The sequence below is a fragment of the Petromyzon marinus genome, unplaced genomic scaffold (genome assembly GCF_048934315.1).
Source record: "Petromyzon marinus isolate PM22_M1 ecotype Great Lakes invasive population unplaced genomic scaffold, UKy_Petmar_22M1.pri1.0 PM_Scaffold_167, whole genome shotgun sequence".
In the NCBI taxonomy this organism is placed as follows: Eukaryota; Metazoa; Chordata; class Hyperoartia; order Petromyzontiformes; family Petromyzontidae; genus Petromyzon; species Petromyzon marinus.
In genome coordinates this window covers 10,001-33,273 of record NW_027423132.1, presented here as the reverse complement: position 1 = coordinate 33,273, position 23,273 = coordinate 10,001, and the positions used below count along the sequence as shown (strand labels likewise).

Below are 23,273 nucleotides of genomic sequence, written 5' to 3'. Positions count from 1 at the left end.
GACACTGGGGGTTCCCCTAGGCTAGACCACACAGCCCCCTACTGCTACTACTGACAGCAGGCTGATGTACAGAGACAGCTGCCACTGGGGGTGCCCCTAGGCTAGACCACACAGCCCCCTACTGCTACTACCTCCATTACCACCACCACTACTACCACCACCACCATCAATCACTACCACCACTGGTCAGCACTAAGTGGCGGTGACGCCTGTGCCAGGCTAGGTGCATGACGAGGTCGTCACGTGACAGACCCAGCAGGTGCCATGTGTTGTACTGCTGTGCCAGGCTAGGTGCATGAGGAGGAGGTCACGTGACAGACCCTGCAGGTGCCATGGGTTGTGCTGTTGTGCCAGGCTAGGTGCATGAGTAGGTCACGTGACAGACCCTGCAGGTGCCATGGGTTGTGCTGCTGTGCCAGGCTAGGTGCATGAGTAGGTCACGTGACAGACCCTGCAGGTGCCATGGGTTGTGCTGCTGTGCCAGGCTAGGTGCATGAGGTGGTGGATCACGTGACAGACCCAGCAGGTGCCATGGGTTGTGCTGCTGCGCCAGGCTAGGTGCATGAGGAGGTAACCTACTACTATCACAATGCAGGAGACACCGTCAAGGTCACGGGGTCAAGGTCACAGAATCATGCACACACCATGAGACTCGCAGCAAAGAGCCAGAGACTTGCACGGAGATTGGCATCGTTTATTGAGAGATACACACAGAGACCCGGTCTCTAATCTAGACCCTGACCCGGTCCCTACTCTATACCCTGACCCTGAGACCCGGTCTCTGCTCTAGACTCTGAGACCCGGTCTCTACTCTAGACACTGACCCTGAGACTCGGTCTCTACTCTAGACACTGACCCTGAGACCCGGTCTCTAATCTAGACCCTGACCCGGTCCCTACTCTAGACCCTGACCCTGAGACCCGGTCTCTACTCTAGACTCTGAGACCCAGTCTCTACTCTAGACACTGACCCTGAGACCCGGTCTCTACTCTAGACACTGACCCTGAGACCCGGTCTCTACTCTAGACACTGAGACCCTGAGACCCGGTCTCTACTCTAGACACTGAGACACTGAGACCCGGTCTCTACTCTAGACACTGACCATGAGACCCGGTCTCTACTCTAGACACTGAGACCCGGTCTCTACTCTAGACACTGACCCTGAGACCCGGTCTCTACTCTAGACACTGACCCTGAGACCCGGTCCCAACTCTAGACACTGACACTGAGACCCAGTCTCTACTCTAGACACTGACCCTGAGACCCGGTCTCTACTCTAGACACTGAGACCCTGAGACCCGGTCTCTACTCTAGACTCTGAGACCCTGAGACCCGGTCTCTACTCTAGACTCTGACCCTGAGACCCGGTCTCTACTCTAGACTCTGACCCTGAGACCCGGTCTCTACTCTAGACTCTGAGACCCTGAGACCCGGTCTCTACTCTAGACTCTGACCCTGAGACCCGGTCTCCACTCTATACACTTACCCTGAGACCCAGTCTCTACTGTAGACCCTGAGACCCGGTCTCTACTCTAGACTCTGACCCTGAGACCCGGTCTCTACTCTAGACCCTGAGACCCGGTCTCTACTCTAGACACTGACCCTGAGACCTGGTCTCTACTCTAGACCCTGAGACCCGGTCTCTACTCTATACACTGACCCTGAGACCTGGTCTCTACTCTAGACCCTGAGACCCGGTCTCTACTCTAGACACTGACCCTGAGACCCGGTCTCTACTCTAGACACTGAGACACTGAGACCCGGTCTCTACTCTAGACTCTGACACTGAGACCCGGTCTCTACTCTAGACTCTGACCCAGAGACCCGGTCTCTACTCTAGACTCTGACCCAGAGACCCGGTCCCAACTCTAGACTCTGAGACTCTGAGACCCGGTCTCTACTCTAGACTCTGATCCAGAGACCCGGTCCCAACTCTAGACTCTGAGACCCGGTCTCTACTCTAGACTCTGACCCTGAGACCCGGTCTCTACTCTAGACTCTGACCCTGAGACCCGGTCTCTACTCTAGACCCTGACCCTGAGACCCGGTCTCTACTCTAGACACTGACCCTGAGACCCGGTCTCTACTCTAGACACTGACCCTGAGACCCGGTCTCTACTCTAGACACTGACCCTGAGACCCGGTCTCTAATCTAGACACTGATACTGAGACCCGGTCTCTACTCTAGACTCTGACCCTGAGACCCGGTCTCTAATCTAGACACAGAGACCCTGAGACCCGGTCTCTACTCTAGACACTGAGACCCGGTCTCTACTCTAGACACAGAGACTCTGAGACCCGGTCTCTACTCTAGACACTGACCCTGAGACCCGGTCTCTAATCTAGACACAGAGACCCTGAGACCCGGTCTCTACTCTAGACACTGAGACCCGGTCCCTACTCTAGACACTGAGACCCGGTTTCTACTCTAGACACTGAGACCCGGTCTCTACTCTAGACACTGACCCTGAGACCCAGTCTCTACTCTAGACACTGACCCTGAGACCCGGTCTCTACTCTAGACACTGACCCTGAGACCCGGTCTCTACTCTAGACACTGAGACCCGGTCTCTACTCTAGACACAGAGACTCTGAGACCCGGTCTCTACTCTAGACACTGACCCTGAGACCCGGTCTCTACTCTAGACACTGGGACTCTGAGACCCGGTCTCTACTCTAGACACTGACCCTGAGACCCGGTCTCTACTCTAGACACTGACCCTGAGACCCGGTCTCTACTCTAGACCCTGACCCTGAGACCCGGTCCCTACTCTAGACCCTGACCCTGAGACCCGGTCTCTACTCTAGACTCTGAGACCCGGTCTCTACTCTAGACACAGAGACTCTGAGACCCGGTCTCTACTCTAGACACTGACCCTGAGACCCGGTCTCTACTCTAGACACTGAGACTCTGAGACCCAGTCTCTACTCTAGACACTGACCCTGAGACCCGGTCTCTACTCTAGACACTGACCCTGAGACCCGGTCTCTACTCTAGACACTGACCCTGAGACCCGGTCTCTACTCTAGACACTGACCCTGAGACCCGGTCTCTACTCTAGACACTGACCCTGAGTCCCGGTCTCTACTCTAGACACTGACCCTGAGTCCCGGTCTCTACTCTAGACACTGAGACCCGGTCTCTACTCTAGACACTGACACTGAGACCCGGTCTCTACTCTAGACACTGACCCTGAGACCCGGTCTCAACTCTAGACTCTGAGACCCTGAGACCCGGTCTCTACTCTAGACACTGAGACCAGGTCTCTACTCTAGATACTGAGACCCTGAGACCCGGTCTCTACTCTAGACACTGACCCTGAGACCCGGTCTCTACTCTAGACACTGAGACTCTGAGACCTGGTCTCTACTCTAGACACTGACCCTGAGACCCGGTCTCTACTCTAGACACTGAGACTCTGAGACCTGGTCTCTACTCTAGACACTGACACTGAGACCCGGTCTCTACTCTAGACACTGACCCTGAGACCCGGTCTCAACTCTAGACTCTGAGACCCTGAGACCCGGTCTCTACTCTAGACACTGAGACCAGGTCTCTACTCTAGATACTGAGACCCTGAGACCCGGTCTCTACTCTAGACACTGACCCTGAGACCCGGTCTCTACTCTAGACACTGAGACACTGAGACCCGGTCTCTACTCTAGACCCTGACCCTGAGACCCGGTCTCTACTCTAGACACTGACCCTGAGACCCGGTCTCTACTCTAGACACTGAGACCCTGAGACCCGGTCTCTACTCTAGACACTGAGACCCGGTCTCAACTCTAGACACTGAACCTGAGACCCGGTCTCTACTCTAGACACTGACCCTGAGACCCGGTCTCTACTCTGGACACTGAGACTCTGAGACCCGGTCTTCACTCTAGACTCTGAGACCCGGTCTCTACTCTAGACCCTGACCCTGAGACCCGGTCTCTACTCTAGACCCTGAGACCCGGTCTCTACTCTAGACTCTGAGACCCGGTCTCTACTCTAGACACTGAGACCCGGTCTCTACTCTAGACACTGACCCTGAGACCCGGTCTCTACTCTAGACACTGACCCTGAGACCCGGTCTCTACTCTAGACACTGACCCTGAGACTCGGTCTCTACTCTAGACTCTAAGACCCGGTCTCTACTCTAGACTCTGATCCTGAGACCCGGTCTCTACTCTAGACTCTGACTCTGAGACCCGGTCTCTACTCTAGACACTGACCCTGAGACCCGGTCTCCACTCTAGACACCCTGAGACCCGGTCTCTACTCTAGACTCTGACCCTGAGACCCGGTCTCTACTCTAGACACTGACCCTGAGACCCGGTCTCTACTCTAGACTCTGACCCTGAGACCCGGTCTCTACTCTAGACTCTGACCCAGAGACCCGGTCTCTACTCTAGACTCTGACCCAGAGACCCGGTCTCTACTCTAGACACCCTGAGACCCTGAGACCCGGTCTCTACTCTAGACACCCTGAGACCCGGTCTCTACTCTAGACACTGACCCTGAGACCCGGTCTCTACTCTAGACACTGACCCTGAGACCCGGTCTCTACTCTAGACACTGAGACCCGGTCTCTACTCTAGACACTGACCCTGAGACCCAGTCTCTACTCTAGACACTGACCCTGAGACCCGGTCTCTACTCTAGACACTGACCCTGAGACCCGGTCTCTACTCTAGACTCTGACCCTGAGACCCGGTCTCTACTCTAGACTCTGACCCAGAGACCCGGTCTCTACTCTAGACTCTGACCCAGAGACCCGGTCTCTACTCTAGACACCCTGAGACCCTGAGACCCGGTCTCTACTCTAGACACCCTGAGACCCGGTCTCTACTCTAGACACTGACCCTGAGACCCAGTCTCTACTCTAGACACTGATCCTGAGACCCGGTCTCTGCTCTAGACACCCTGAGACCCGGTCTCTACTCTGTGGATCTAAGACTGCAATCACCATAATCACCACCACCACCACCATCATCACCACCACCATCATCACCACCACCATCATCACCACCACCATCATCACCATCATCACCAGCACCACCACCTTGAGATCCACAGGTTTAATGACTGTAGGTCACCAGACTCCAATGTTAACCTCCTTCACCACGATCATCACCACCATTAACCATCATCACCGCCACCTCCGTCACCACCTCCATCACCACCACCTCCATCACCACCACCGTCACCACCACCACCACCATCATCACCACCACCACCACCACCGTCACCACCTCAATCACCGCCACCACCGTCACCACCACCTTCACCACCACCACCACCACCACCTTCACCACCACCACCTTCACCACCACCACCATCACCACCACCACAATCACCATGACACACAACTTTAATAGCTGTGGATCTCCAGACTCCAATCACCATCTCCATCACCACCACCACCATCACTGTCACCACCGTCGCCACCACCACCACCACCGTCACCACCACCGTCACCACCACCGTCACCACCACCACCGTCACCACCACTTTCACCATCACCACCACTGTCACCACCGCCACCACCACAATCACCATGACACACAACTTTAATGGCTGTGGGTCTCCACACTCCAATCACCACCTCCATCACCACCACCGTCACCACCGTCACCACCGTCACCGCCACCACCTCCATCACCACCACCATCACCACCACCACCACAATCACCATGACGCACAACTTTAATGGCTGTGGGTCTCCACACTCCAATCACCACCACCGCCACCGCCACCGTCACCACCACCACCGTCACCACCGTCACCACCACCATCACCACCACCACCACCATCACCACCACCATCACCACCACCATCACCACCACCATCACCACCACCACCGTCACCACCGCCACCATGACGCACAACTTTAATGGCTGTGGGTCTCCACACTCCAATCACCACCACGGTCACCATCACCATCACTATCACCACCACCACCACCGTCACCACCGTCACCACCACCGTCACCGTCACCACCGTCACCACCACCACCTCCGTGGCCCCTCTTCAGCAAGGCCAGGACGAGCCCCGCCTGTCCCTCGTGGGGGTGGACCGCGAGGTCGCCGCTGGTGCCGAGGCCTCTGAGAGCGTCGCCGGCAGCCACGGCGTGGAGTCGATGCGAGCGCAGCAGAGTGACGAGCGTCGCCTTCACCATCACCACCGCCGCCAGCTTGCCGGAGCAGCCCCGTGGGCCGCTGCCGAAGGGTTGGAAGTGCCGTGGAGGGACCTGGGGGCGGCGGCGGTGGTGGTGGTGGGGGTGGTGGAGGTGGTGGTGGTGGAGGTGGACACGAGTTAGTGAGTGGTTCAGTAGATTGATGCGTGAGTGAGCGAGCTAGTGAGTGGGTGAGTGAGTGAGTGAGTGGATGAGTGGGTGGATGAGTGAGTGGATGAGTGGGTGGATGAGTGAGTGGATGAGTGGGTGGATGAGCGAGTGGATGAGCGAGTGGATGAGTAAGTGAGTGAGTGGATGAGTGAGTGAGTGGATGAGTGAGTGAGTGGATGAGTGAGTGAGTGGATGAGTGGGTGGATGAGTGAGTGGATGAATGAGTGAGTGGATGAGTGGGTGGATGAGTGGGTGGATGAGTGGGTGGATGAGTGAGTGGATGAATGAGTGAGTGGATGAGTGAGTGGATGAGTGGATGAGTGGATGGATGAGTGAGTGTATGAGTGAGTGAGTGGATGAGTGGGTGGATGAGTGAGTGGATGAATGAGTGAGTGAGTGGATGAGTGAGTGGATGAGTGGGTGGATGAGTGGGTGGATGAGTGAGTGAGTGAGTGGATGAGTGGGTGGATGAGTGAGTGGATGAGTGAGTGGATGAGTGGGTGGATGAGTGGATGGATGAGTGAGTGAGTGTATGAGTGAGTGAGTGGATGAGTGAGCGAGCGAGTGTATGAGTGAGCGAGCGAGTGGATGAGTGAGTGGATGAGTGAGTGGGTGGATGAGTGAGTGGATGAGTGAGTGAGTGGATGAGTGAGTGAGTGGATGAGTGAGTGAGTGGATGAGTGGATGAATGAATGTGTGAGTGAGTGAGTGGATGCGTGAGTGAGTGGATGCGTGAGTGTATGAGTGAGTGTATGAGTGAGTGAGTGTATGAGTGAGTGAATGAGTGAGTGAGTGTATGAGTGAGTGAGTGTATGAGTGAGTGAGTGTATGAGTGTGTGAGTGTATGAGTGTGTGAGTGTATGAGTGAGTGTATGAGTGAGTGTATGAGTGAGTGTGTGAGTGTATGAGTGAGTGAATGAGTGAGTGGACAGTGCTGTGGTGGGAGGTCCAATTGTGATTGGCTCCTCCCCTCATGGCATATGTGTCCACCACAGGGGCTAAACGGGGGCTCTGGACGGGTGCGAGGGGCTGGTAACCCCTCCACCTTCAATTAATTACCACTAAACCACGAGTTAAACTGAAAATTGTAACTAATAAGCTTGTGCCGGAGGCCCCGGGGGGCCAGGCGTCTATGACGTCTCCTGGCCAAACCCCAATTGGCGGAGCCAGGAGATTGAATATCTACCCTCGGGGCTCCTCCAGAAACAACGAAAAGCCACTACGGTTGGCCACGTGGAATGTTCGAACGCTCACTGCGGAGGAGAGGCTGCCACTCCTCTGTCGGGAGCTGGACCGGTACCGCCTGGATCTATGTGGCATTCAGGAGGTCCGGTGGACCGGCTCTGGCTCCTGCCACCATGAGGGGTGGACAGTCCTCTACTCGGGGCAGCAGACTGCCAAACAACAGGGTGTGGCTCTTCTTTTGAACAAAAGAATGAAGGGGGCGTGGGAGCGTGGCGGTGAGGTGTGGGAAGCTGTAAGTCCCAGGCTACTTTGGGCTCGCCTTCCCATCAACCGGAGGCGAGGAATGGTGGTTGTGGTTACTCATGCCCCCACCGAAGATGAACATCCGTGGAGGGATGCAGGCAAAGCCGATGAGTCAGATGCATTCTATGACCTCCTGTCACAGGTGCTGGCTAAAGTGGCCCCTCGGGATAGAGTCATCATATTGGGTGACTTCAACCACACAACATCATGGATGCATGCCGGGTCCAAGCAAGAACATCTGCTGGACTACATAGTGACAGACCAGCAGATGCGAGCCCATGTCCTTGATACCAGGACCTACCGTGGAGCTGATCTGCCCTCTGACCATCGACTAGCCATCTGTAAGATGCGCCTGCCATTCTTCCACTCCGGTGGAGGGTGTACACCCAGGACCCCATTCCAACCTAAAGTGGCCTGGTCTCAGTTATCTGATGAAAGTTGCAAGCGAGAATTTCATCATCGCTTGCGGCTGGGATTGGCATCGTCCCCGATTCCTCCTGATGTCAAGGGTAAATGGGCGAGGTTTAGGACTGTGACTCATGCAGCTGCAATGGCTGCTTTGGGTACGCGGTCCAGACCTCCCCAGAGACCTTAGCTGACAGAGGAGGTGTTCAGGATGGTTGAGAAAAAGCGACAGGCCCACTGTCATCGGCTACAGAATCCCACGTCAGAGAATGAGGAGGCTTACCGCAGCCTTCGCTCGGAGGTTCGGAGAGCCGTGAGGCGCTGCAAGGATGGGTGGTGGTCGCGGGTTGCTGAGGAGATGGAGTCTGCCTCAGTGGCCCGTGATCACAAATCTCTATTTAACTCCATCAAAAAAGTAATCTGCAGCGCCACACCTATTACCATCATTAGGGGAAAAAACGGTGACCCAATCTCCGACCCCCAGGAACAGGTTTGCAGATTTGCTGAGCATTTCTGTGAGGTCCTGGGGGAGGGAAAATCCCTCAGCCAGGAAAACATCGTGGCACAAAGTGAGGATGACCCTGCTGAGGCTGCGGTGCCTCAAATATTGGAAGAAGTCACCCCCTGTGAGTGGCTGGCTGAGGTGCCATCTGTTGAGGAAGTACTGAAGGCGATCCGGAGTCTGAGACCAGGAAAGGCAGCGGGCAGAGATGATCTCCCAAGCGAAATGCTGAGGGAGGGCGGCGTTTGTGCACAGACTGCCCTATATGACATCATAACAACAGTCTGGACCACTGGACGGGTTCCGCAGGATTGGAAGGATGCCTTAGTGGTCCCCCTCTTTAAGAAGGGGGACCGCACAGACTGTAACAACTACAGGGACATCTCACTCCTCAGTGTGCCGGGAAAGGTCCTGGCAAGGATTATTCAACATCGCCTTGCCAGACACGCTGAGGAGAGGCTTGCGGAGCCCCAATGCGGTTTCAGGAAAGGGCGGTCCTACACAGATGCCATATTTTCTGTCCGTCTGCTACAGCAGAAGTGTAGGGAATTCCAACAAGACCTACATCTCTGCTTTCTTGACCTGGTCAAGGCCTATGATACCATCAGTAGGCCTGGGCTCTGGGTTGTACTTTGTGCTTTTGGAGTACCTGACCCTCTGCTCACGATCATTAAGGACCTTCATGATGGTGAGCGGGCCCGGGTAAAACTACGTGGCCGGGAGTCAGAGCCATTCCCTGTTAACCTTGGGGTGCGACAGGGATGTCCTCTGGCTCCCACATTATTTAACATCTATTTTGACCACGTAGTTCGTGAAGCCTTCAATAGCTGTACCGGGGGAATCTCCATATGGTAAAGATATAATGGGAGGCTGATCGACGCCCGGGTGCGGTCAAGGGATGGCTCCCTATTGCTCAACCACGTTATGTATGCTGATGATTTGGTAATAGCTGCTCATTCAGAGGAGGAGTTGGAGACGCTGCTGCTGAGACTGGAGCGTGCCACTAAGAGGTGGGGCCTTACCATCAGTCCCACCAAAACTAAGCACCTGCCTGGGTATTTTGTACCATCGGACACTCCACCCCCACAACTCCCAATCGGTGATGGGGCAGTTGTGGAGAGAGTGGAGAGTTTCCCATACCTGGGCAGTGTGCTTATGACTGGCTCCAGTTTAACAGCAGAGGTCTCACTCCGAATCAGTCGAGCGGCAATATCTTTTCATCGGTTGCGTAACGCTGTGTAGAAGCTACCTGGTCTGTCGCTCCGCACTAAGCTTCAGGTCTTCTTGGCCACGGTCATTCCCTCCCTTCTCTATGCTTGCGAAACGTGGACCCCCCTAATGGAACATCTTTGCCGGTTAGAAACATTTAGGCTGGCCTGCCTTCGATCCATCATGGGTTTAACCAGATTGGATTGTGTGAGGAGCTCACAAATCCTTGAAATATCTGGGCAAGGTCCCATCGGTGAGCTCCTCCGGTGGGGAAGGCTGTGATGGCTGGGTCATGTAGCCTGCATGCCCAGCCACCGCATGCCGAAACAGCTTTTGTTCGGCCGGATCGAGGGGGCTAAATGGGCGCGGCACGGGCTAGAGAAGAGATGGAGTGATGTGGTACAGGAGGACGTGGAGCTGAGTGGACTTGCCGATGACTGGTACCAGCGGTGTCAAGATCGGCCTCTGTGGAGGAGGCTCGTGAAGGACGCTACTGGGCAGTTGGAGGCAGTCGCCCTCCAACAACAACGGAGGGCGGAGGAGCGACGCTCACAACAACGAGCGGAGCGCTGGGTGGCTAAAGCACAGCAGTTTGGCACAGTAGGGGGCACAGGTGGTGCATCAGCCAGTCATCTCAGTCATCTCAGTCAGTCGACCCGTGGCACCTGGGTCTGCCCCGTGACCTCCTGCCAGCGGGCGTTCGACAATTCACGTGGCCTCAGGGTGCACATGGCCTGGCACAAGCGTCGTGGTGACGTCACCGCCACTTAGTGGCGAATGGCGGTTGTTGTTGTTGAATGAATGAGTGAGTGTATGAGTGAGTGTATGAGTGAGTGTATGAGTATATGAGTGAGTGAATGAGTGAGTGAATGAGTGAGTGTATGAGTGAGTGAGTGTATGAGTGAGTGAGTGTATGAGTGAGTGTATGAGTGAGTGTATGAGTGTATGAGTGAGTGAATGAGTGTACGAGTGTATGAGTGAGTGTATGAGTGAGTGTATGAGTGAGTGTATGAGTGAGTGAATGAGTGAGTGTATGAGTGAGTGTATGAGTGAGTGTATGAGTGAGTGTATGAGTGAGTGTATGAGTGAGTGTATGAGTGAGTGTATGAGTGAGTGTATGAGTGGGTGAATGACTGAATGAGTGAATGAGTGTATGAATGAATGAGTGTATGAGTGAGTGTATGAGTGAATGAGTGAGTGAATGAGTGTCTGAGTGAATGAATGAATGACTGAATGAGTGAATGAGTGTATGAATGAATGAATGAGTGTCTGAGTGAATGAATGAATGAGTGAATGAATGAATGAATGAGTTCACCCCCCCACCCCCCACCCCCCACCCCTCTCCCCCCAACCTCCCGACCACCGTACCGGCTGTGCGAAGTTGTCGAGGCTGAAGGTTGATGGCGCCGTGAAGGCGCCCGGCGACGAGTGTAGCGAGCGGAGGTCCACAATGACGTTGGTGCCGGGGGCCACCGGCACCCCCCCGAGGGTAGCGCCGCCGCCCCCCCCGCCCCCCCCCACCGTGGGCACGGCTCTCCGCATGATGACGTCCACGACAGGGCTGTGGCGAAGCGCCTCGCTCACAAACCGCTCCAGGAGGGGTAGGCCCAGTTGGAGCTCGCGCACGGTGGGGGCACGCAGGGGGCCTGGGTGGGGGGGGGGGGGGGGGGGGGGTGGGTGGGGGGGTGGGGGGGGGGGGGGTGAGTGGGGTGAGTGGGGTGGGATGAGTGGGATGGGGTGAGTGAGTGGGGTGAGTGAGTGGGGTGAGTGAGTGGGGTGAGTGGAGTGGGGTGAGTGGAATGGGGTGAGTGGGAGGGGTGAGTGGGGTGGGGTGAGTGGGGTGAGTGGGGTGAGTGGGTGAGTGGGTGGGGTGAGTGGGAGGAGTGAGTGGGGTGGGTGGAGTGAGTGTGGTGAGTGGGGTGAGTGGGAGGGGTGAGTGGGAGGGGTGAGTGGGGTGAGTGGGGTGAGTGTGGTGAGTGCGGTGAGTGGAGTGTGGTGAGTGTGGTGAGTGTGGTGAGTGTGGTGAGTGGGTGGGGTGAGTGGGAGGGGTGAGTGGGGTGAGTGGGTGGGGTGAGTGTGGTGAGTGTGATGAGTGTGGTGAGTGTGGTGAGTGGGCTGTGGTGAGTGTGGTGAGTGTGATGGGTGTGGTGAGTGTGGTGAGTGTGGTGAGTATGATGTGTGGTGAGTGTGGTGAGTGTGGTGAGTGTGGTGAGTATGATGTGTGGTGAGTGTGGTGAGTGTGGTGAGTATGATGAGTGTGATGAGTGTGGTGAGTGTGGTGAGTGTGGTGAGTGGGCTGTGGTGAGTGTGGTGAGTGTGATGGGTGTGGTGAGTGTGGTGAGTGTGGTGAGTATGATGTGTGGTGAGTGTGGTGAGTGTGGTGAGTGTGGTGAGTATGATGAGTGTGATGAGTGTGGTGAGTGTGGTGAGTGTGGTGAGTATGATGAGTGTGGTGAGTGTGGTGAGTGTGGTGAGTGGGCTGTGGTGAGTGTGGTGAGTGTGATGAGTGTGGTGAGTGTGGTGAGTGTGGTGAGTGTGGTGAGTGTGAGTGTGGTGAGTGTGGTGAGTGTGGTGAGTGGGTGGGGTGAGTGGGAGGGGTGAGTGGGGTGGGGTGAGTGGGGTGAGTGGGGTGAGTGGGTGGGGTGAGTGTGGTGAGTGTGATGAGTGTGGTGAGTGTGGTGAGTGTGGTGAGTGGGCTGTGGTGAGTGTGGTGAGTGTGATGGGTGTGGTGAGTGTGGTGAGTGTGGTGAGTGTGGTGAGTATGATGAGTGTGGTGAGTGTGGTGAGTGTGGTGAGTGGGCTGTGGTGAGTGTGGTGAGTGTGATGAGTGTGGTGAGTGTGGTGAGTGTGGTGAGTGTGGTGAGTGGGCTGTGGTGAGTGTGGTGAGTGTGGTGAGTGTGGTGAGCGTGATGAGTGTGGTGAGTGTGGTGAGTGTGGTGAGTGTGACGAGTGTGGTGAGTGTGGTGAGTGTGATGAGTGTGGTGAGTGTGGTGAGTGTGGTGAGTGTGAGTGTGGTGAGTGTGGTGAGTGTGGTGAGTGGGTGGGGTGAGTGGGAGGGGTGAGTGGGGTGGGGTGAGTGGGGTGAGTGGGGTGAGTGTGGTGAGTGTGGTGAGTGTGATGAGTGTGGTGAGTGTGGTGAGTGGGCTGTGGTGAGTGTGGTGAGTGTGATGGGTGTGGTGAGTGTGGTGAGTGTGGTGAGTGTGGTGAGTATGATGAGTGTGGTGAGTGTGGTGAGTGTGGTGAGTGGGCTGTGGTGAGTGTGGTGAGTGTGATGGGTGTGGTGAGTGTGGTGAGTGTGGTGAGTGTGGTGAGTATGATGAGTGTGGTGAGTGTGGTGAGTGTGGTGAGTGGGCTGTGGTGAGTGTGGTGAGTGTGATGAGTGTGGTGAGTGTGGTGAGTGTGGTGAGTGTGGTGAGTGGGCTGTGGTGAGTGTGGTGAGTGTGATGAGTGTGGTGAGTGTGGTGAGTGTGGTGAGTGGGCTGTGGTGAGTGTGGTGAGTGTGATGGGTGTGGTGAGTGTGGTGAGTGTGGTGAGTATGATGTGTGGTGAGTGTGGTGAGTGTGGTGAGTGTGGTGAGTATGATGAGTGTGGTGAGTGTGGTGAGTGTGGTGAGTGGGCTGTGGTGAGTGTGGTGAGTGTGATGAGTGTGGTGAGTGTGGTGAGTGTGATGGGTGTGGTGAGTGTGGTGAGTGTGGTGAGTATGATGTGTGGTGAGTGTGGTGAGTGTGGTGAGTGTGGTGAGTGTGGTGAGTGTGGTGAGTGTGGTGAGTGGGCTGTGGTGAGTGTGGTGAGTGTGATGAGTGTGGTGAGTGTGGTGAGTGGGCTGTGGTGAGTGTGGTGAGTGTGATGGGTGTGGTGAGTGTGGTGAGTGTGGTGAGTATGATGTGTGGTGAGTGTGGTGAGTGTGGTGAGTGTGGTGAGTATGATGAGTGTGGTGAGTGTGGTGAGTGTGGTGAGTGGGCTGTGGTGAGTGTGGTGAGTGTGATGAGTGTGGTGAGTGTGGTGAGTGTGGTGAGTGTGGTGAGTGTGGTGAGTGTGGTGAGTGGGTGGGGTGAGTGGGAGGGGTGAGTGGGGTGGGGTGAGTGGGGTGAGTGTGGTGAGTGTGGTGAGTGTGATGAGTGTGATGAGTGTGGTGAGTGTGGTGAGTGGGCTGTGGTGAGTGTGGTGAGTGTGATGAGTGTGGTGAGTGTGGTGAGTGTGGTGAGTGTGAGTGTGGTGAGTGTGGTGAGTGTGGTGAGTGGGCTGTGGTGAGTGTGGTGAGTGTGATGGGTGTGGTGAGTGTGGTGAGTGTGGTGAGTATGATGTGTGGTGAGTGTGGTGAGTGTGGTGAGTGTGGTGAGTATGATGAGTGTGATGAGTGTGGTGAGTGTGGTGAGTGTGGTGAGTATGATGAGTGTGGTGAGTGTGGTGAGTGTGGTGAGTGGGCTGTGGTGAGTGTGGTGAGTGTGATGAGTGTGGTGAGTGTGGTGAGTGTGGTGAGTGTGGTGAGTGTGAGTGTGGTGAGTGTGGTGAGTGTGGTGAGTGGGTGGGGTGAGTGGGAGGGGTGAGTGGGGTGGGGTGAGTGGGGTGAGTGGGGTGAGTGGGTGGGGTGAGTGTGGTGAGTGTGATGAGTGTGGTGAGTGTGGTGAGTGTGGTGAGTGGGCTGTGGTGAGTGTGGTGAGTGTGATGGGTGTGGTGAGTGTGGTGAGTGTGGTGAGTGTGGTGAGTATGATGAGTGTGGTGAGTGTGGTGAGTGTGGTGAGTGGGCTGTGGTGAGTGTGGTGAGTGTGATGAGTGTGGTGAGTGTGGTGAGTGTGGTGAGTGTGGTGAGTGGGCTGTGGTGAGTGTGGTGAGTGTGGTGAGTGTGGTGAGCGTGATGAGTGTGGTGAGTGTGGTGAGTGTGGTGAGTGTGAGTGTGGTGAGTGTGGTGAGTGTGATGAGTGTGGTGAGTGTGGTGAGTGTGATGAGTGTGGTGAGTGTGGTGAGTGGGCTGTGGTGAGTGTGGTGAGTGTGATGAGTGTGGTGAGTGTGGTGAGTGTGGTGAGTGTGGTGAGTGTGGTGAGTGTGAGTGTGGTGAGTGTGGTGAGTGTGGTGAGTGGGCTGTGGTGAGTGTGGTGAGTGTGATGAGTGTGGTGAGTGTGGTGAGTGGGCTGTGGTGAGTGTGGTGAGTGTGATGAGTGTGGTGAGTGTGGTGAGTGTGAGTGTGGTGAGTGTGCTGTGGTGAGTGTGGTGAGTGTGATGAGTGTGGTGAGTGTGGTGAGTGTGGTGAGTGTGATGTGTGTATGGTGAGTGTGGTGAGCGTGGTGAGTGTGGTGAGCGTGGTGAGCGTGGTGAGTGTGGTGAGTGTGGTGTGGTGAGTGTGGTGAGTGTGGTGAGTGTGAGTGTGGTGAGTGTGGTGAGTGTGGTGAGTGGGCTGTGATGAGTGTGGTGAGTGTGATGAGTGTGGTGAGTGTGGTGAGTGTGGTGAGTGTGGTGAGCGTGATGAGTGTGGTGAGTGTGGTGAGTGTGGTGAGTGGGCTGTGATGAGTGTGGTGAGTGTGGTGAGTGTGGTGAGTGTGATGAGTGTGGTGAGTGTGGTGAGTGTGGTGAGTGTGGTGAGTGTGGTGAGTGTGGTGAGCGTGATGAGTGTGGTGAGTGTGGTGAGTGTGGTGAGTGGGCTGTGATGAGTGTGGTGAGTGTGGTGAGTGTGGTGAGTGGGCTGTGGTGAGTGTGGTGAGTGTGGTGTGGTGAGTGTGGTGAGTGTGGTGAGTGTGGTGGAGTGACAATCGTTACGTCACCCCCCCATGCCCCCCCCACCGAGCAGGCCCAGGGCCTCCTGGTGGAGCTCCTCCTGCAGCTGAGGCCGCTCAGCGATGAGCAGAGCCATGAAGAGGAGCGACACGGAGAGAGTGTCTGGGGCAGCGATCATCATCTCCAGCACACACTGTGTCACCTGTCCCTGTGTCACCTCGCCTCGCTCCTACACCACCACCACCATCATCACCATCATCATCACCATCACCATCACACCATCATCATCATCAGGAGCGACACGGAGAGAGTGTCTGGGGCAGCGATCATCATCTCCAGCACACACTGTGTCACCTGTCCCTGTGTCACCTCGCCTCGCTCCTACACCAACATCACCATCATCACCATCATCACACCATCATCATCACACCATCATCATCATCATCACACCATCATCATCATCAGGAGCGACACGGAGAGAGTGTCTGGGGCAGCGATCATCATCTCGAGCACACACTGTGTCACCTGTCCCTGTGTCACCTCGCCTCGCTCCTACATCATCATCACCATCACACCATCATCATCACCATCATCATCACACCATCACCATCATCACCATCATCATCTCGAGCACACACTGTGTCACCTGTCCCTGTGTCACCTCGCCTCGCTCCTACACCAACATCATCACCATCACACCATCATCACCATCATCACCATCATCACCATCATCATCATCACACCATCATCATCACACCATCATCACCATCACACCATCATCATCACCATCATCATCATCAGGAGCGACACGGAGAGAGTGTCTGGGGCAGCGATCATCATCTCCAGCACACACTGTGTCACCTGTCCCTGTGTCACCTCGCCTCGCTCCTACACCACCACCATCATCACACCATCATCATCATCAGGAGCGACACGGAGAGAGTGTCTGGGGCAGCGATCATCATCTCCAGCACACACTGTGTCACCTGTCCCTGTGTCACCTCGCCTCGCTCCTACACCATCACCATCATCACATCATCATCACCATCATCATCATCTCCAGCACACACTGTGTCACCTGTCCCTGTGTCACCTCGCCTCGCTCCTACACCACCACCATCATCACCATCATCATCACCATCACCATCACACCATCATCATCATCACCATCATCATCATCATCACACCATCATCATCATCAGGAGCGACACGGAGAGAGTGTCTGGGGCAGCGATCATCATCTCGAGCACACACTGTGTCACCTGTCCCTGTGTCACCTCGCCACGCTCCTACACCACCACCATCATCACCATCATCATCATCACCATCATCATCTCGAGCACACACTGTGTCACCTGTCCCTGTGTCACCTCGCCTCGCTCCTACACCACCACCATCATCACATCATCATCACCATCATCATCATCTCGAGCACACACTGTGTCACCTGTCCCTGTGTCACCTCGCCTCGCTCCTACACCACCACCACCATCATCACACCACCACCATCATCACCATCATCACACCACCATCATCATCATCATCTCCAGCACACACTGTGTCACCTGTCCCTGTGTCACCTCGCCTCGCTCCTACACCACCACCATCACCATCACACCACCACCATCATCACCATCATCACACCACCATCATCATCTCGAGCACACACTGTGTCACCTGTCCCTGTGTCACCTCGCCTCGCTCCTACACCACCACCATCACCATCACACCACCACCATCATCACCATCATCACACCACCATCATCATCTCGAGCACACACTGTGTCACCTGTCCCTGTGTCACCTCGCCTCGCTCCTACACCACCACCATCACCATCACACCACCACCATCATCACCATCATCACACCACCATCATCATCTCGAGCACACACTGTGTCACCTGTCCCTGTGTCACCTCGCCTCGCTCCTACACCACCACCATCACCATCACACCACCACCATCATCACCATCATCACACCACCATCATCATCTCGAGCACACACTGTGTCACCTGTCCCTGTGTCACCTCGCCTCGCTCCTACACCACCACCATCACCATCACACCACCACCATCATCACCATCATCACACCACCATCATCATCTCGAGCACACACTGTGTCACCTGTCCCTGTGTCACCTCGCCTCGCTCCTACACCACCACCATCACCATCACACCACCACCATCATCACCATCATCACACCACCATCATCATCTCGAGCACACACTGTGTCACCTGTCCCTGTGTCACCTCGCCTCGCTCCTACACCACCACCATCACCATCACACCACCACCATCATCACCATCATCACACCACCATCATCATCTCGAGCACACACTGTGTCACCTGTCCCTGTGTCACCTCGCCTCGCTCCTACACCACCACCACCATCATCACCATCATCACACCATCATCATCATCACCATCATCATCACCATCATCATCTCGAGCACACACTGTGTCACCTGTCCCTGTGTCACCTCGCCTCGCTCCTACACCACCACCATCACCATCACACCACCACCATCATCACCATCATCACACCACCATCATCATCTCGAGCACACACTGTGTCACCTGTCCCTGTGTCACCTCGCCTCGCTCCTACACCACCACCATCACCATCACACCACCACCATCATCACCATCATCACACCACCATCATCATCTCGAGCACACACTGTGTCACCTGTCCCTGTGTCACCTCGCCTCGCTCCTACACCACCACCACCATCATCACCATCATCACACCATCATCATCATCACCATCATCATCACCATCATCATCTCGAGCACACACTGTGTCACCTGTCCCTGTGTCACCTCGCCTCGCTCCTACACCATCATCACCATCATCACATCATCATCACACCATCATCATCATCATCATCACACCATCATCATCATCACACCATCATCATCACCACCATCATCATCTCGAGCACACACTGTGTCACCTGTCCCTGTGTCACCTCGCCTCGCTCCTACACCACCACCATCACCATCACACCATCACACCATCATCATCATCATCTCGAGCACACACTGTGTCACCTGTCCCTGTGTCACCTCGCCTCGCTCCTACACCAACATCATCACCATCATCACACCACCATCATCATCATTACACCATCATCAACACACCATCATCATCATCATCACACCATCACCATCATCACCATCATCATCTCGAGCACACACTGTGTCACCTGTCCCTGTGTCACCTCGCCTCGCTCCTACACCAACATCATCATCACCATCACACCACCATCATCATCACCATCATCATCATCACACTATCATCATCATCATCACCATCATCACCATCATCACCACCATCACCATCATCATCTCGAGCACACACTGTGTCACCTGTCCCTGTGTCACCTCGCCTCGCTCCTACACCAACATCATCATCACCATCACACCACCATCATCACCATCATCATCTCGAGCACACACTGTGTCACCTGTCCCTGTGTCACCTCGCCTCGCTCCTACACCACCACCATCATCATCATCATCATCTCGAGCACACACTGTGTCACCTGTCCCTGTGTCACCTCGCCTCGCTCCTACACCACCACCATCATCATCATCATCACCATCATCATCATCATCTCGAGCACACACTGTGTCACCTGTCCCTGTGTCACCTCGCCTCGCTCCTACACCACCATCATCATCACCATCATCACCAACATCACCACCATCATCATCTCGAGCACACACTGTGTCACCTGTCCCTGTGTCACCTCGCCTCGCTCCTACACCACCACCATCATCATCACCATCATCATCATCACCATCATCTCGAGCACACACTGTGTCACCTGTCCCTGTGTCACCTCGCCTCGCTCCTACACCAACATCAACACATCACCATCATCATCATCACCATCATCATCACACCATCACCATCACACCATCATCATCTCGAGCACACACTGTGTCACCTGTCCCTGTGTCACCTCGCCTCGCTCCTACACCAACATCATCACCATCACACCACCATCATCATCATCACACCATCATCATCATCATCACACCATCATCACCATCATCATCATCTCGAGCACACACTGTGTCACCTGTCCCTGTGTCACCTCGCCACGCTCCTACACCACCATCATCACATCATCATCATCACCATCACACCATCATCATCACCATCATCATCATCAGGAGCGACACGGAGAGAGTGTCTGGGGCAGCGATCATCATCTCGAGCACACACTGTGTCACCTGTCCCTGTGTCACCTCGCCTCGCTCCTACACCAACATCATCACATCATGACCAACATCATCACCACCATCATCATCTCGAGCACACACTGTGTCACCTGTCCCTGTGTCACCTCGCCTCGCTCCTACACCAACATCATCACATCATCATCACACCATCATCATCATCACACCATCATCATCACACCATCACATCATCATCACCATCATCACACCATCATCATCACCATCATCATCACACCATCATCACCACCACCATCATCATCATCTCGAGCACACACTGTGTCACCTGTCCCTGTGTCACCTCGCCTCGCTCCTACACCACCACCATCATCATCATCATCTCGAGCACACACTGTGTCACCTGTCCCTGTGTCACCTCGCCTCGCTCCTACACCACCACCATCATCATCATCACCATCATCATCATCATCTCGAGCACACACTGTGTCACCTGTCCCTGTGTCACCTCGCCTCGCTCCTACACCACCATCATCATCACCATCATCACCAACATCACCACCATCATCATCTCGAGCACACACTGTGTCACCTGTCCCTGTGTCACCTCGCCTCGCTCCTACACCACCACCATCATCATCACCATCATCATCATCACCATCATCTCGAGCACACACTGTGTCACCTGTCCCTGTGTCACCTCGCCTCGCTCCTACACCAACATCAACACATCACCATCATCATCATCACCATCATCATCACACCATCACCATCACACCATCATCATCTCGAGCACACACTGTGTCACCTGTCCCTGTGTCACCTCGCCTCGCTCCTACACCATCATCATCACATCATCATCACACCATCATCATCATCACCATCATCACCATCACACCATCATCATCACCATCATCATCATCTCGAGCACACACTGTGTCACCTGTCCCTGTGTCACCTCGCCTCGCTCCTACACCACCACCATCATCATCATCACCATCATCATCATTACCATCATCATCATCACCATCATCACCATCATCACACCATCATCACCACCACCATCATCATCATCTCGAGCACACACTGTGTCACCTGTCCCTGTGTCACCTCGCCTCGCTCCTACACCACCATCATCACACCATCATCATCATCACACCATCATCATCACACCACCATCATCATCACACCATCACCATCATCACCACCATCATCATCTCGAGCACACACTGTGTCACCTGTCCCTGTGTCACCTCGCCTCGCTCCTACACCATCATCATCATCATCACCATCATCATCACCATCATCATCACCATCATCATCATCTCGAGCACACACTGTGTCACCTGTCCCTGTGTCACCTCGCCTCGCTCCTACACCACCACCATCATCACATCATCATCACCATCATCACCACCATCATCATCATCACCATCATCACCACCATCATCATCTCGAGCACACACTGTGTCACCTGTCCCTGTGTCACCTCGCCTCGCTCCTACACCAACATCATCACCATCACACCACCATCATCATCATCACACCATCATCATCATCATCACACCATCATCACCATCATCATCATCTCGAGCACACACTGTGTCACCTGTCCCTGTGTCACCTCGCCACGCTCCTACACCACCATCATCACATCATCATCATCACCATCACACCATCATCATCACCATCATCATCATCAGGAGCGACACGGAGAGAGTGTCTGGGGCAGCGATCATCATCTCGAGCACACACTGTGTCACCTGTCCCTGTGTCACCTCGCCTCGCTCCTACACCACCACCATCATCACCATCACATCATCATCACCATCATCACACCATCATCATCACCATCATCATCACACCATCATCACCATCATCATCTCGAGCACACACTGTGTCACCTGTCCCTGTGTCACCTCGCCTCGCTCCTACACCACCACCATCATCATCATCACCATCATCATCATCACCACCATCATCATCATCACCATCATCACCACCATCACCATCATCATCACACCATCATCATCATCACCATCATCACACCATCATCATCACCATCATCATCACACCATCACCATCATCACCATCATCATCTCGAGCACACACTGTGTCACCTGTCCCTGTGTCACCTCGCCTCGCTCCTACACCAACATCATCACCATCACACCACCATCATCATCACCATCATCATCACACCATCATCATCACCATCATCATCACCATCATCATCTCGAGCACGCACTGTGTCACCTGTTCCTGTGTCACCTCGCCTCGCTCCTACACCACCATCATCACACCATCACACCACCATCATCACCATCATCATCACACCATCATCATCACCACCATCATCATCTCGAGCAGGCACTGTGTCACCTGTCCCTGTGTCACCTCGCCTCGCTCCTACACCAACATCATCATCACCATCACACCACCATCACACCACCATCACACCACCACCATCATCACCATCATCACCATCACACCATCATCATCATCACCACCATCATCATCTCGAGCACACACTGTGTCACCTGTCCCTGTGTCACCTCGCCTCGCTCCTACACCACCACCATCATCACCATCACACCACCATCATCATCACCATCATCATCACACCATCATCACCATCACCATCATCACCATCATCATCACCATCATCATCACACCATCATCATCACCACCATCATCATCTCGAGCACACACTGTGTCACCTGTCCCTGTGTCACCTCGCCTCGCTCCTACACCACCACCATCACCATCACACCACCACCATCATCACCATCATCACACCACCATCATCATCTCGAGCACACACTGTGTCACCTGTCCCTGTGTCACCTCGCCTCGCTCCTACACCACCACCACCATCATCACCATCATCACACCATCATCATCATCACCATCATCATCACCATCATCATCTCGAGCACACACTGTGTCACCTGTCCCTGTGTCACCTCGCCTCGCTCCTACACCATCATCACCATCATCACATCATCATCACACCATCATCATCATCACCATCATCATCACCATCATCATCTCGAGCACACACTGTGTCACCTGTCCCTGTGTCACCTCGCCTCGCTCCTACACCACCACCATCACCATCACACCACCACCATCATCACCATCATCACACCACCATCATCATCTCGAGCACACACTGTGTCACCTGTCCCTGTGTCACCTCGCCTCGCTCCTACACCACCACCATCACCATCACACCACCACCATCATCACCATCATCACACCACCATCATCATCTCGAGCACACACTGTGTCACCTGTCCCTGTGTCACCTCGCCTCGCTCCTACACCAACATCATCACCATCATCACACCACCATCATCATCATTACACCATCATCAACACACCATCATCATCATCATCACACCATCACCATCATC

General features: G+C 54.7%; 1 protein-coding gene across 1 annotated transcript in view; it reads right to left on the bottom strand.

Moving 5' to 3' along the window:
- Positions 1-680: 680 nt before the first annotated feature.
- Positions 681-23,273, bottom strand: part of CYP19A1 (cytochrome P450 family 19 subfamily A member 1) — a 29,170-nt gene continuing 6,577 nt past the window's right edge. The window contains exons 2-4 of the mRNA XM_032945581.2: positions 15,712-16,658; positions 11,305-11,582; positions 681-6,236 (exon numbers count right to left, since the gene is read on the bottom strand). Of these exons, the coding sequence (XP_032801472.2) occupies positions 5,877-6,236; positions 11,305-11,582; positions 15,712-15,826 (753 nt within the window). The 5' untranslated portion in view covers positions 15,827-16,658 and the 3' untranslated portion in view covers positions 681-5,876. The remainder of the gene's footprint in view (positions 6,237-11,304; positions 11,583-15,711; positions 16,659-23,273) is intronic.